Here is a 16,459-nt window from a genome sequence, read left to right as displayed (position 1 = left end):
AATAAATAAATCTATTATTTTAAAAAACATTCAGAGAACAAGAAAATGGTCTTGGAAATTAAAACTGTGATAGGAAGAATTGTAACTGCAAGAGAACTGTTAGAGAACTGTTAGAAAGTAATACCAAAGAAATCTACCAATAGAAAATGAAAAGAAATGCAATCTTGAAGATATATGATAATCAAAAGATGAATCTAAGTGGTCGAGTGTCTAATGAAAAGGATTTGTCAGGAGGGAGGGAGGGAAGGTGAGGGAATAAAAAGACACTGAAAGGGCCTGGCACAACGAGTGTAGAAAAGGTCCCACACTAAGGAGAAAAAGAAGAGGTACAATTTTTCACGAAATAAAAACAGGTCACATACAGAAGACTGGGAATTGGTGTGATATTAGACTTTTCAACAGCCATGTTGAAGCCACTAGCCAACAGTGGAATAATGCCCTCAAAATTTTGGGGGTAAGTTATTTCCATCACCCAATAGAATATTATCAACCAATAGCAATATGAACATGTTATCTAGAAACATGAGGAAAATAGCAGCAAGAAACAGCTAACAGAATTCAAAGTAATTTTCCTTGATTCCCTGGGAGTGGGAATCAAGAATGGAGAGGATGTTGCAGGCAATGCTCTTTTTTGTTATAAGCCTCGTAGTAGTATTTGACCTTTGGAACTACAAATGTATGAATTAGGTAAAAATAAAAAGCAACTCAAAGAAATGAGAAGGAAGCCAGGCTAGAAGGGACCAAGGTATCAGAAGAGTAGATCTACAAATTTTGGAGTCAACAGGAATGTAGCAGGAATTAGTCCTAAAAATAACAGGGCTATGAGTGAAATCTTAATATAAAAAAACAGTAAGTGATAACAACAGGCATGTTAAGTTCGAATGGTGCAAGCCTCAGAAAAGGCTTACAAAAAAATTTTTTTGCAAGGAGGAAGAGACAGAATGTTCTGACAGAGTTTAATAAGATTTAACAGTTCCATCTAATAGGTTTTATTAGAATATATACCACTTAATAGTATGCTTTTAGTAAAGAAGAATCTGAAAGTACAATTTATGATTTTATAGACATAAATTCTCTATGTTGGCATTGTCACTAGTCCAAGAGCACTGTTAGTCCAAGAGCCCTTTCTGTGAGAAACTAAAGGGAAGATATGTAACTCATCTTAAGAAAGTTTATTCTTTATTTTTCTTGATCCTACTCAGCTTCTTGAAAAAATGCAGGTATTTCTGACAAAGAGGATTAGTCAGTTATGGAAGGATCAGCTGTAATGACTCTCACCACTATAAGAAACAACTCAGATCGTTTTCCGATACTGACTTTAAACTGTGCAGAGTAGTACCTAATGACATAGTAAACATGAACAAAAAATTCAGCGGAAAAAGTGCCATATTTACTAAATGGCAAAATAGAAAAAGAACACTTTTTAAAAACTTCTGGCTGTCATGTTGTGACAAAACTAGTTGAATTTTAAGTTTAGGCTTTTCCATTTCATCTAATGTTGACTTTTAGGTTACTGAATGAGACAGTGTGCCTATAAATGTTGTAGTCTTAAAATAACTCACTTATAAAGTGCCATAAACTGCTTTAGATTTTTTTTTTTTTTTTTTGCTGTACGCGGGCCTCTCACTGTTGTGGCCTCTCCCGCTGTGGAGCACAGGCTCCGGACGCGCAGGCTCAGCGGCCGTGGCTCACGGGCCCAGCCGCTCCGCGGCATGTGGGATCTTCCCGGACCGGGGCACGAACCCGCATCCCCTGCATCGGCAGGTGGACTCCCAACCAATGCGCCACCAGGGAAGCCCTAGATTTTTTTTAAAGGAGTAAGAATAAAGATGCCAAATTGCATATTTTTTGTTTTTTATTTACTAAAGTATCATAACTTTTTTTCTGTTAACTGCTATTTTCAAGCTCTTCCAGGGTTAAGAATTGGGAAGCTTAAAGACATCTTCCATTTAAACCTAAATTTTATTTTCTTTTCTCCTATTTTCCATTATACTCAAACTGCTTCTTCAAAATCATGGATAAAATTTGTTATGTCCTAGGGTGAGGAGGGCAGATATGGAATGTTTACAGGTGATTGACCTGTAAGGTTTAGACTGCCAGATGAGTAGAGCGGCGGTTAGTTGGTAAGTGAAATTGGTAAGATTACTACTTAAAGGTTTTTTAACTAATGCATTACAGAAATGTGGCCCTGATTATCACTTTTGAGAAGTTGAATGCAGATACCTTTCAACAATACAGAATATACTTTCCCTTCGTAATACTTGAGGCAGTACCTAAATTATTCAAAGAAAGGAGACAGAAATCAGTGTCATAATGAAATTAGGTCGATGCATAGGAAAAAAACCAACCAGAGTTTAAGGGTTTGTTTCCTTTCCCCCGAGTTCTGAGTAGTCTATCTGAAAGGACGTGCATAGTGAGGACTAGCTTGAATAATAGTGCCACAGAAGGGCCTGCTGGCCTTACAGCTGCCAGACACTGTAAGAGCCTCATCACCTTAGCAGGGCAATGTAAGCTGAATTTCTGACCAGAACCCCTGAAATTTCCAATGAGAAGAAGGAGGGTGGGTACTTACTGCCTTTGCTGTTTTCACACACTACTTTGATTAACTTATTTTCTCCTTTTCCTGTTTTTGTCTTTAGGTCTTATAATCAATGGATAAAGTGGGGAAAATGTGGAATAACTTCAAATACAGGTGTCAGAATCTCTTCAGTCATGAGGGAGGAAGCCGTAGTGAAAATGTGGATATGAACTCCAACAGATGTTTGTCTGTCAAAGACAAAAACATCAGTATAGGAGACTCAGCTCCTCAGCAACAAAGCAGTCCCTTAAGAGAAAATGTTGCCTTACAACTGGGGTTAAGCCCTTCAAAGAATTCTTCAAGGAGAAACCGAAACTGTGCCACTGAAATTCCTCAGATTGTTGAAATAAGCATTGAAAAGGATAATGACTCATGTGTCACCCCAGGAACAAGACTTGCAAGAAGAGATTCCTACTCTCGACATGCTCCTTGGGGTGGGAAGAAGAAACATTCCTGTTCTACAAAGACACAGAGTTCACTAGATACCGATAAAAAGTTTGGTAGAACTCGAAGTGGACTTCAAAGGAGAGAGAGGCGATATGGTGTAAGCTCTGTGCACGACATGGACAGCGTTTCCAGCAGAGCCGTAGGAAGTCGCTCTCTGAGACAGAGGTTGCAGGATACTGTGGGCTTGTGTTTTCCCATGAGAACTTACAACAAGCAGTCAAAGCCCCTCTTTTCTAATAAAAGAAAAATACACCTTTCTGAGTTAATGCTTGAGAAATGCCCTTTTCCTGCTGGCTCGGATTTGGCCCAAAAATGGCATTTGATTAAACAGCATACAGCCCCTGTGAGCCCACATTCAACATTTTTTGATACATTTGATCCATCCTTGGTTTCTACAGAAGATGAAGAAGATAGGCTTCGAGAGAGAAGGAGGCTTAGTATTGAAGAAGGGGTTGACCCCCCTCCCAACGCACAAATACATACGTTTGAAGCCACTGCACAGGTTAACCCGTTATATAAACTGGGACCAAAGTTAGCTCCTGGAATGACTGAAATAAATGGGGACAATTCTGCAATTCCACAAGCTAATTGTGACTCTGAAGAGGACACAACCACGCTGTGTTTGCAGTCACGGAGGCAGAAGCAACGTCAGGTATCTGGAGACAGCCATGCCCACGTTAGCAGACAGGGAGCTTGGAAAGTCCATACACAGATTGATTACATACACTGCCTCGTGCCCGATTTGCTTCAGATCACAGGTAATCCCTGTTACTGGGGAGTGATGGACCGTTACGAAGCAGAAGCCCTTCTGGAAGGGAAACCTGAAGGTACATTTTTGCTCAGGGACTCTGCACAGGAGGACTACCTCTTCTCTGTGAGCTTCCGTCGCTACAACAGATCCCTGCATGCCCGAATTGAACAGTGGAATCACAACTTTAGTTTTGATGCTCACGACCCGTGTGTGTTTCACTCCTCCACTGTAACAGGACTTTTGGAACATTACAAAGACCCCAGTTCTTGCATGTTTTTTGAACCGTTGCTTACGATATCACTAAATAGGACCTTCCCTTTTAGCCTGCAGTACATCTGCCGTGCAGTCATCTGCAGGTGCACTACGTATGATGGAATTGATGGGCTCCCTTTACCGTCAATGTTACAGGATTTTTTAAAAGAGTATCATTATAAACAAAAAGTTAGAGTTCGCTGGCTAGAACGAGAACCAGTCAAGGCAAAGTAAACCCTCCTGTCCCCAAAGGGCATTAACTAGATCTGCTTTTATGCGCATCGGGCAGTACACCTCTAGCAAGCACACATATCAGTGTTAGGTTTTCTTCAGTACAGTATGTAAGCTTAGTGTTAGTATTTGTCAGGTGCAATCTGCTGTTACTTACTCAGATAAACGTGGTGCCTATTGAGACAACAGAGGATACAGCTACAGGTGTTCGGTAAGGCTACAAAAACATTCTGCCGATTTAGCTGACAGTTTGGTTTTTAATGGCTGTAGTTAACTGAGTGAAGCAACTCTGGGGCATTTGCTATGAAGAATTCTATTTCTTACTGAAGAACAAATTATTAATATTGGATGAGGATTTCAACAGTGTGACTAATGTTTGAAATTATTATTTTTTCTAAGAATTTTTCTATAACCTTCCAAAAGTAGTGATGTTTGTAGTTACTATAAATCAAGCTTTGGAAGTCCAAAAAATAAAGACTGCCTTCCTTTTAGAAAAAAATGCAGTTTTCTGGCCACAAGGGCATAGTGCAGTGCAGTTCACTTAAGTGTTGATAGTCTCCTTTTCTCTTCTGCAAAAGGTACTGTTAAGTAAACCAGTTTTCTAAGTAGTAGTTCTTAAAATTTCAGACTTATGAAAAGTTGGTAGTAGAACTTTATTTAAGGCCTTAAGTGTTCATTTTTTAATGAGTGCTTTAACACAGCACATTGGGAACAGCTGCTGCAGAGCAGGCCTGCGTGTGATTTTTTAAGGTGACGTGTGCAGTCAAATCGCTGACTCGTTAAAGTTGGATCTTTTTCTATGCCCGTGATGAGTTTGTGAACCATGAAGAAAATGAGACTGAAAGATACCCAGACAAGTCAGATAATACTACCGTGGTTGCTGACTGTTGAGATTATTGTTAAACTGTAATTCATAATTTAGATGGCAGTATTTATCTCTTTGTTGTAAACTCTTATAGCTGAATTGCTTAAGTACGAGTTATAGAATTTCAGTGCACTTAATTTTTAATGGAAAAATCTTAAACCTAAATTGCTGATTTAAAAGGTACTGTACAACCATTGTATCTGTAAATAACTTTACTTAGCACCTTTTTGTCACTTAGAATAGTATGCAATACTACTTGAGTGAGCTATTTTGGAAGTAATACCAAGTTCTAGTGTTTGCTTCTTAGTATTGGACTGAATTTACAGTTCCGTCCTGGACATTTTGCACTAAAGTAGTCGAATCCATTCTTCTGTCTTTTTGTTAACGTGCTCTGTACCACTGGTGAGTGCTCCTTAGTTTCCTTACCGGCTGCTACAGAAAGTTCTTTTACATCCCAATGGCTATCGCCAAGGCCACAAAAAAGAAAAGCTATATTTGTATGCAACACTAACCCTTTGACTGCTAATGTATGTTTCCGCTTGCTGTGCCTTGTTACGGCTGCTTTTTTGTGCTAATAAAGTACGTTTGGTGTTCTCCTTGTATATCTGCTGTTTTATACATTTGCAACAATTTCTCTTGTAAATGGAATGGTTTGGGGTTTTTAAATAAGCATTACCTGACAACCTACTATAGTTAATGCAGAATTACTGAACAGTCTAATATTGACTTATTCCGACTAAGCTAACTCTAAATTTAATTCTATACATCTTTCCAATCATAATCACATATACTGTGGAACAGTATCTATAGTTACTGCAAATTACTGTATAGTCTAGATTATAACAGAAAATGAACAGAGAAATACTGGCTAAACCTATTGATTTCTCTGCTTATAAGTGAAAGGTTGAAACTATCGATGACATGTTATAATAAATGAATATCTATAGCCTCCCACTGCATCAGAAACAAGTTAAATGAAGTCTTGTAAACTAATAATACATCAGCACCATTTATTGGTTTGGGGACCATTTTAATTAATAACAAATGCCCAAAATGTAGAACTTTAACCAAAGACTTGTCCATTTTAAAGCAAAATGGGGATTGAAGGGACTTACAATTCCTGTTGTTTCTAATAGAAGTCCCTGAAGAACATATACCAAAGTGTTTGAGAACTTCATCCAAACCTACTTTAAAGCATTATGTGCAATTAAGTTGTTATGACATAATTACAGTGCATAATTGTTGGGTCCGTTTTCTTGAGCTTATAATGTACCTGGAAAATAAACCTCTTGGGGAAGAAAAAGTTCATACTGATTATTGGAGAAAGACTATATATGCAAGCAAGATCTTATTTTAAAGAGGTAACTTGAAACTCCAAGAAAGCACTTGATGTTTTGTATGCTTGTAGCAAATCGATGTTTTAATTGTAGTTTTATAGAAAGTATTAATGCTTTTATGTATTTCAGAAATTTCATATGTTAAATGGAAATTGTTTTAAATGTGTAAATATTCGAGTTTATGTAAGCATGTATGTTACTGTGCTAAAAGTCACTTATGTTTCAGTGTGTAATATTAATATGCAACTTTTGGTTTAAAATTTTTTCTTAAACAATTAGTGGCTTACATTTTAAAAAAGAAAAACCACCAGCATGAAACTGCACCTAAGTCTATATTCACTGTGTCTTTTTCTGAATCCCGTTGTAGCCTGTCAACTAAATTTGTGTTTTCATGGTCTTTTTGAAGTGCGTTTTAATGAGAACTAGGAAATTCTTTAGAAGTTTAGACACTTCATAGTGAAGTAATTATAATTTAACCCGAGGAAAGATTGCTCTGATTCATATCCATTCTCATTCTTACGTTCACTTATTCATTCATTCACACTCCCTATATACATATGCATATATATATATATATTTATGCTGTTATTAATTTCAACATTAATATTGCCATCTGATTCAAAATCATGTAAAGGCCTTATTCTATATATATATACTATCCTTGTACCATTCATACTTGATTATCTACACCTGAAGTTTAGTCTTACAACTATAATCTTGTTTGTAATACCGTTACCTTAAAAAGAGAAAGCATTCATTAGTATTTTCTTTACTGGCTAAACACAGTAAAAAAAATTTTGAAGAAACAGCTTGGTTTAAATATAGTTACTAAGAGTCATAATTAAATTTATACTTTTTAGACAAAAATTGAGCCCAAGTAATCATACTCCACAAACTGATCTGTGTTCCTATGGTCCATGAGAAGGTTTATATAAGATTTATAGTGGCTTGAACTATAAAAATTGATACTTGAATTCTAACCTTCATTTTGACAAAACTCAAAGTTTATGAACATTTTTGACATTTTGACCTGGTTGCTATTCATTTTCCACCCTAAGCTTCCTTTGCTCCATGGCACTAAATACTAGTTTGGTACGTTTTATTGAGATTGATGTTAGAAATCCCTTATTTTTGTAGCAAAGAAAGTTACAAAGTTCCTTTTTGGTAGAGGCAAAGAGTCTAGAGTGAGTCAGAACTCTCCTAGGAAAGATGCAGGGCCTATATCTATCTCTGGTAGTGTGTTACCACCACAGATCACACCAGTTCCTTCATTTATTCTGTACCGCAACACATAACAGTTTTACCTAGATGAAATTAGGTAAACATGCACACTAAGGGCTGACTTAAAGGTGAGAAACGTTTCCAAAGGGGGCAATGCTGCTTGGTGCATAAAAACTACATATCTATGAGGCTCAGGCTTTGTTTCATATTTTTGCAACAGCCAATAGAGAACACAGTCTTTTATAATGTGGTATATTTCTAAGGAGATTTGGGGTGGGATTTCTGTGGGAGGTGGTTGGTTGTTGTTTTGGAGGGTGGGGCGTGGAGGGATTGTCCTTTCAAAGTAGGGATCAGTTGGAACAACTGTTTCCATGCCCAGGAAGCTTGATTGAATATTTAGACTCATTTCAGCCATTCATTCAACAAATATTCATTGAAGACCCATGTGCCAGTCACCATTTTAGGTGATGGGTATATATTGGGTATATATTAGGTGATGGGTATATATTAGGTGGGTATATATTAGGTGATGGGTATATATTGGGTTACAAGACAAAGTTATAGGGTCACTAGAGAATAGTGACCTTGAGTGATGAGAAGATGATCACCAAGATCAAAGAAAAGAGTATTTTAATGAAAGAAACAAAACTAAAGATCTCAAAGCAGGAGTGAGCTTTAATACTGAAAGAGAGAATGCCAGTAAGACAAGTCCAGTGAGTGTGGTGAGGAATGGTGGGTGATAAGTTTGTAGAGATTGGCAAGGGCCTGATCACTTGGGACTGTGGGCCCAAAGTAAGGAATCTAAATTTTATTCTGAGTCTGACGGTAAGTAAGGGAGTGACATGGCCTGCTTTATATCCCTTTAATAGATGGAGAACAAGCGATAGTGGGGCAAAATTAAGGTGACTGTTGCGGTTTCCTAAGTGTGAGATGGTGACAACCTGGACTGGAGTGGTAGTCATAGGGAGGAGTTTTTTGGTGGAAAAACTTGACAGGATTTGGTGATGGGTTAGATGTGAAGAAGAAAGAAGAAGTCAAAGATGAGTCCGATTTTGAGCAAAGGATGGTGATGCTGAGATTTCAGAACAACAGTGGAGGAGCAAATTGGAGGGTTTAAATCAAATCTTGCCTTGGATATGTTGAGATTTGAGATTCCTGTTAATTATCTCAATGGAGACAGACATTGGGTAGACAGATGTATGAATGTAGAGTTAAGGGAAAAAAGTAAAATACGGGGAGTTGCTATATGGATAATATTTAAAACTATAGGACAGGATGGTAACAGCTAGGGATTTTGCAGGGGGTTAAGTATTTCTTCGGGGGAAGTAATTATGGCGGCATTTATCTTAGTTTGTCGATTCAAGATTCTGTATCATTGAAAGCCATCTGCTTTCAATAGAGGACTTGCCATTCCAAAAGTTTTTAAATACTGGAATCATAAGCCTTGCACTCAGTTTTAAAACTTCATCCATGTCAAATTGGTTGTCATGTTTTCTATGTCAGGTTGGCTTGTGTATCTTTTTTAGTACAAATTTTTATATGAGAAATGCAAGTTTATTATGGAATACTTAGAAAATACTGAAGATTATAAAGAATCAGGACCACGGCAAAGTCCATATTATCATTTTCTCTACCATCACCAACCCCGACCCTCTCAACTCCCATTTTGTAATCTTCCAGAGGTAACTGCTCTTAACATTTATTATATTCCCTTCCACTATTTTTAATGCATTTCTAACAATTAGAAGATGAAAGTTTATGCAATATGGATACAGATAGATGACAACATACCAAGGGAGGAAGAGAGTTATAGGCCTTGAATCACTTTTAGAGCGTAAACTCAGATGTGCTCCAAATTTACTTTTTACCTGATTCAGTGTGGAGCTAGGTTTCTTGAGACTTTTAAGACAGGTCATTGAATGGATAGAGTAACTGACACTGCTAAGGCCCAGTCACTGAAGGTTTCTTGAAATACAATTTCAGTAGAAGATGAGAACCCTCATCTCATAGAACTTTTAAACTAATGGGGACAGAGGCAAATATATAAATGTGTAATGACGAGAATATATGAAAATAAGCAAAAAGTAATTGAGCAAAAACTGGTTGCGTGCTTGGTAAGGAAAAACACAAAAGTGACCCACATGGAGACAGGGTGATTCGGTGCCTTAGATTTGTTTCATCACAAGAATGTTTAAGAAATTGACTTAGTGGATGGTGGAGCAGTCAGGTGTGGAAGTGTAGTGGTAAGTAACAACTGATGAGGGCAGGGTGTGGTAGAAGAATTTGTTGAGTGTAGCATTTGAGTATACTAGACTGAAGAGTCTGAATTTATCTAGGTTCGTAAGTAAGCAAGGTAGAATTAGAAATTCTGCCAGCAGCTGTAAAATGGATTATGACCAGGAGAGACTGGAGAAAGGACGCTCTGTGAAATTTGCTTGGGTCAGATTGATAGCACTGGAATTAAGCTGAGGAGCACATCAGAAAGAAAGCACACAAGGGAAAAAAAAAAATAGCACCAAAAATTTGGGGTAAGGAAAAGAAGCAGTTTGCTTGCCTAGAAGATTGTTAGTTAACTGTGTCATAATTTCTCCAAATTCAAGCAAATTATAAGAAAGCCAAGCTAGTATCTCCCATTTAATATGAATATGTATCCTCTCTATTTTAAAATAAAACTAAATATGTGTAGCATATTTTTGAAAGGCACATTTTTAATGCAAAAAAAGTAATATTTAAATAGGGAAAACTTCATCACTCTTAGCTATACTTACATAGAGAAATTAGGAAAACTATGTAAAATCTAAACATCAAAACTTTTTTTCAACCTGACAAAAATGCTGAGAACAGGTGGCAAAATAAGATTTAAGAGGGTGTTACTGAATTTAACCCCCCAAATGCTATTGTGATTGATGTATTTTTTTCTCATTCTTAATTTGAGTGAGTGAAGCCTGCACTGAGTTTTTATTTAGTAGTCAGTCTTACATTTAGAAATGTATAGTATTACTGCCTGATATTTCTTCCTCTAAGTATTTACTAAGCATCCCTCTATAACTGGAAACCCAAGATTTTAGGGTATTTTTTTAAACTTAATATAACTTTACCATTACACTGAATGGTATAATACTTTCTCATCTGTCTTAAAATACAATTATGCACTTAATCCTACTTTTTTTTGCTTCTATCTTTAAGATGAATTATTTTAAATTTATAGTGATTTTTGTAAACATTTTAATATATTTTTAAAAATTGAACTGGAATAATTTAAAGCTTTTGTCATCTAATTTTATAAATATTTTTTAGGTATCCTTGGGTGTAATACAGGCAGTATGGAATTTTAATGACATTATAGGAATAGAGAAAAATTTTGGTATACAGTAGTAGTTACAATACTGTGAATGATAAAATCTGTAAATTATATTTTTAAAGTACTGTCTTTTGGCAATTTTTATCCAAATAATAACAGGATTAGAAAACTAAAATTAATTTCTAAAATTTGGCTATGCTAAGTTTCTCATCTTTCAAGTAGATAATCTTAGAGGCAGTATAGTTTATTGGTGAAGTGAACAAAATAAACGTTAAGGGCCTACATTTGATCTATGAATTCTGCCAGAGGCCGAGTGATGTACCTAAAATAATCCTAGAGGGAAAGCTGCCAGAATAGCTTCCTGGCCCAGCAAACAAACCGTATATAACCTGATGCAGCAGACGGATTATTATGTAATACATAAGATTTACCTGAGCTGCTGTGTTCTAATCCCCTACTTGTCTTTGATACGTGACTGAAAGGTGTTAAGTACTTGTCCAAGGTCACAGGAAGAGTGAATGTTGGAGCTAGGTTTTAAACACGGGTTGAGGCCAGAACCTAAGCTCTTATCAATGATACTTTAAGTTTTGGATCCTAATTTTGTTAGCCAAGTCCATATCTCTTCCAATGCTCTGTCCCTTACTTTCACCTCAAGGGGACAATAGATTTTCAACAACTGATAAAAACAGATTCTAAACCGTTGATAAAACTGTTGAAACAACAGGCCTCTAGAGTTTCCTTAATTCATATTCTCCAGTTCATTATCTAGGGAGTCACCCACATATTTCTCCAACTTTTTCTAGCACTGCTTTTCCCCTTGCTCACTACTCTGCTGTCATGCTGGCCTTCATATGATGGCTCCAGCACTCCAGTATCGTTCCCACCTCAGAGCTTTTGCACCTGTTGCTCCCTCCTGAAATTCTCAACCTTTCCTCTCTTCCACATAGCAAGATAGGTTCTTTTCATTCTTTATCTCTTAAGCTTAAATGTCACCTCCTCAGAGAGACCTGATTATGCCATTTATAGGAGATCTCCCCCATATTATTCTCTGTCTCTGCCCTGCTTTTGTTTTCTTCATAGATTTTATTACAAAAAACATGCAAATAAGTTATTCGTTTGGGTTTGGGTTTTGACTTTACCTCTTGAGAAACTCAGAAAAGAGACCGCCTCTACCTTGTTTGCTATTTTATCCTCAATGCGTAGCAGAGTACTAACCCAGGGTAGATTATTAATATCTGTTAAGTGAGTGAATGAATTAATCATCCTCTTGTATATATTTATCCACTTTACTGACAAATATATCATGAAAACCTTATTGCATGTCCTCCTAAAATCTAGATTTCTAAGAGGGAAGTTTATAGTGATACAAACCTTACCTCAGGAAACAAGAGAAATCTCAAACAAGAGAAATCCCATAGCCACCTCTAAACACACCCTTTGACATGGCCCTGCCTACCAGAGGGACAAGACCCAGCTCCACCCAGCAGTGGGCAGGTGCCAGTTGCTCCCACCAGGAAGCCTGCACAAGCCCCTGGACCAACCTCACCTACCAGGGGGACAGACAGCAGAAATGAGAGGAGCTACAATCCAGCAGCCTGAGGAATGGAGGCCACAAACACAGAAAGTTAGACAAAATGAGATGGCAGAGAAATGATATGTTCCAGATGAAGGAACAAGATAAAACTCCAGAAGAATAACTAAGTGAAGTGGAGATAGGCAATCTTCCTGAAAAAGAATTCAGAGTAATGATAGTAAAGATGATCCAAGATCTTGGAAAAAGAATGGAGGCACAAACCAAGATGATACATGACATGTTTAACAAAGAGCTAGAAGATTTAAAGAACAACAGAGATGACCAATACAATAATTGAAATGAAAAATGCACTAGAAGGAATCAATAGGATAAATGGGGCAGAAGAATGAATAAGTGAGCTGGAAGACAGACTGGTAGAAATCACTGCTGCAGAATAGAATAAAGAAAAAAGAATGAAAAGACATGAGGACAGGGACTTCCCTCACGGCTCAGTGGTTAAGAATCTGCCTGCCATTGCAGGGGACACGGGTTCTATCCCTGGTCTGGGAAGGTCCCACATGCTGTGGAGCAACTAAGCCGGTGCACCACAGCTCCTGATCCTGCACTCTAGAGCCCGCGAGCCACAACTACTGAGCCCACATGTCGCAATTACTGAAGCCTGCGTGCCTAGAGCCCTTGCTCTGCAACGAGAAGCCACTGCAGTGAGAAGCCAGCGCACTGCAATGTAGAGTAGCCGCTTCTCACTGCAACTAGAGAAAGCCTGCTCGCAGCAATGAAGACCCAACACAGCCAAAAATAAATTTAAAAAAAAATGAAGACAGCCTCATAGATCTCTTAGGCAACATTAAATGCACCAACATTTGCATTCTAGGGGTCCCAGAAGGAGATGAGAGAGAGAAAGGGCCTGAGAAGATATTTGAAGAGATAATAGCTGAAAACTTCCCTAACATGAGAAAGGAAACACTCAAGTCCAGGAAGCACAGAGAGTCCCATACAGGATGAACCCAAGGAGGGACATGGTGAGACACATATTAATCAAATTGACAAAAATTAAAGACAAAGTGACAAAAATTAAAGACAAAGAATATTAAAGGCAACAATAGAAAAGCAACAAATAACATACAAGGGAATCCCCATAAGGTTATCAGCTGATTTTTCAGCTCAAATTCTGCAGGCCAGAAGGGAGTGGCAGGACATATTTAAAGGATGAAAGGGAAAAACCTACAACCAAGAATACTCTTCCCAGCAAGGCTCTCGTTCAGATTCAATGGAGAAATCAAAAGCTTTACAGACAAGCAAAAGCTAAGAGAATTCACCACCACCAAACCAGCTATACAACATATGCTAAAGGAACTTCTCTAGATGGAAAAGAAAAGGCCACAACTAGAAACAAGAAAATTATGAATGGGAAAGCTCATTGGTAAATGGCACAAAAGACAAAAAGGCACAGGAGACAAAACACCTGTACTCTGAAAACTATAAGATGCTGATGAAAGAAACCACAGACAGAAAAATATACCACGTTCTTGGATTGGAAGAATCAATATTGTCAAAATGACTATACTACCCAAGGCAATCTACAGATTCAATGCAATCCCTAACAAATTAATAATGGCATTTTTCACAGAACCAGAACAAAAATTTTCTAAATTTATATGGAAACACAAAAGACCCTGAATAGCCAAAGCAATGCTAAGAAAGAAAACCAGAGCTGGAGGAATCAGGCTCCCTGACTTCAGACTACACTACAAAGCTACAGTAATCAAAGCAGTATGGTACTGGCACAAAAACAGAAATATAGATCAATGGAACAGGGTAGAAAGCCCAGAAATAAACCCATGTGCCTATGGTCAATTATTCTATGACAAAGGACACAAGAATATACAATGGAGAAAAGACAGTCTCTTCTATAAGTGCTCCTGGGAACACTGGACAGCTACATGTAAAAGAACGAAATTAGAACATTCTCTAACACCATACATAAAAATAAACTCAAAATAGGTTAAAGACCTAAATATATGATGAGATACTATAAAACTCTTAGAGGAAAACATAGGCAGAACACTGTGACATAAATCACAGCAATATCTTTTTGGATCCACCTCCTAGAGTAATGAAAATAAAAACAAAAACAAATGGAATCTAATTAAACTTAAAAGCTTTTGCACAGCAAAGGGAAGTATAAACAAAGCAAAAAGACAACCCACAGAATGGGAGAAAATATATGCAAATGATGAGACTGACAAGACATTAATCTCCAAATAATACAAATAGTTCATGCAGCTCAATATCAAAAAACAAACAACCCAATGAAAAAATGGGCAGAATATCTAAATAGACATTTCTCCAAAGAAGACATACAGATGGCCAAAAAGTGCATTAAAAGATGTTCAACATCACTAATTATTAGAGAAATGCAAACCAAAACTACAATGAGGTATCACCTTACACCAGTCAGAATGACCATCATCAAAAAGTCAACAAACAATAAATGCTGGAGAGGGTGTGGGGAAAAGGGAACCCTCTTGCACTGTTGGTGGGAATGTAAATTGGTACAACCACTATGGAGGACAGTATGGGTGTTCCTTAAAAAACTAAAAATAGAACTACCACATTATCCAGCAATCCCACTCCTGGGCATATATCGAGAGAAAACCATACTTTGAAAAGATACATGCACCCCAATGTTCATTACAGCACTACTTACAATAGCCAAGACATAGAAGCAACCTAAATGTCCATCAACAGAAGAATGGATGAATAAGATGTGGTACCTTTATACAATGGAATATTACTCAGCCATAAAAAAGAATGAAATAATGCCATTTGCAGCAACATGGATGGACCTAGAAATTATCATACTAAGTGAAGTAAGATAGACATAGACAAATATTATATGATATCACTTATAAGTGGAATCTTAAAAAAAGGATACACATGAACTTATTTAAAAAACAGAAACAGACTCACAGACTTAGAAAACAAACTTTTGCTTATCAAAGGAGAAAGGTGGGAGTGAGGGATAAATCAGGAGTTTGGGATTAACATATACACATTACTATATATAAAATAATCAACAAGGACCGTCTTTATAGCACAAGGAGCTCTACTCAATATTCTGTAATAACCTATATGGGGGGAAAAAACCTGAAAAAGAATGGATATATGCATATGTATATAACTGAGTCACTTTGCTGTACCTCTGAAATTAACACTACATTGTAAACCAACTATACTCCAAAATAAAATAAAAACTGAATTTAAAAAACAGAGTTAAAAAGAAGCATGTAAAAAAAACCACCATACGATTATCTCAATAGACGCAGAAAAAAGCTTTTGATAAAATTCAACATCCATTTATGATAAAAACTCCCCAGAAAGTGGGCATAGAGGGAACATACCTCAACATAATAAAGGCCACAAACCCACAGCTAACATCATACTCAATGATAGAAAAACTGAAAGTATTCCCTTTAAGATCAGGACCAAGACAAGGATACCCACTCTCACCACTTTTATTCAACATAGTTTTGGAAGTCCTAGCCACAGCAATCAGAGAAGAAAAAGAAATAAAAGAAATCCAAATTGGAAAGGAAGAAGTCATTGTTTGCAGATGACATGATACTATACATAGAAAGTCCTAAAGATGCTACCAGAAAACTACTAGAGCTCATTAATGAATTCGGTAAAGTTGCAGGAGACAAAATTAATACACAGAAATCTCTTGCATTTCTATACACTAACAACAAAAGATCAGAAAGTGAAATTAAGGAAACAAGCCCATTTACCACCACATCAAAAAGGATAAAATACCTAGGAATAAACTTACCTAAGGAGGCAAAAGACCATACTCTGAAAACTTTAAGATGCTGATGAAAGAAATTGAAGACGACACAAACAGTTGGAAAGATATACTGTGTTCTTGGGTTGGAACAATCAATA

General features: G+C 37.0%; 1 protein-coding gene across 6 annotated transcripts in view; it reads left to right on the top strand.

The window, feature by feature from the left end:
* Window positions 1-12,298, top strand: part of SOCS5 (suppressor of cytokine signaling 5) — a 75,875-nt gene extending 63,577 nt beyond the window's left edge. For 5 of the 6 annotated variants that reach the window (XM_022573914.3, XM_022573918.3, XM_022573913.2 and 2 more), the window contains exon 2: window positions 2,640-12,298. In XM_022573914.3, coding sequence (XP_022429622.1) covers window positions 2,652-4,262 — 1,611 coding nt within the window. In that variant the 5' untranslated portion in view covers window positions 2,640-2,651 and the 3' untranslated portion in view covers window positions 4,263-12,298. Of the gene's footprint in view, window positions 1-12; window positions 2,124-2,639 lie in introns of those variants that run through there. The other variant, XM_022573917.2, reaches the window with a different exon arrangement.
* The last annotated feature ends 4,161 nt before the right edge of the window (window positions 12,299-16,459 follow it).

The sequence above is a fragment of the Delphinapterus leucas genome, chromosome 13 (assembly GCF_059928025.1).
Source record: "Delphinapterus leucas isolate spDelLeu-1000000601 "Yukka" chromosome 13, BTC_Dleu_Yukka2, whole genome shotgun sequence".
Classification (NCBI taxonomy): domain Eukaryota; kingdom Metazoa; phylum Chordata; class Mammalia; order Artiodactyla; family Monodontidae; genus Delphinapterus; species Delphinapterus leucas.
Note: the sequence above shows the minus strand (reverse complement) of the source record. Positions and strands in the feature narration are given on the sequence as shown.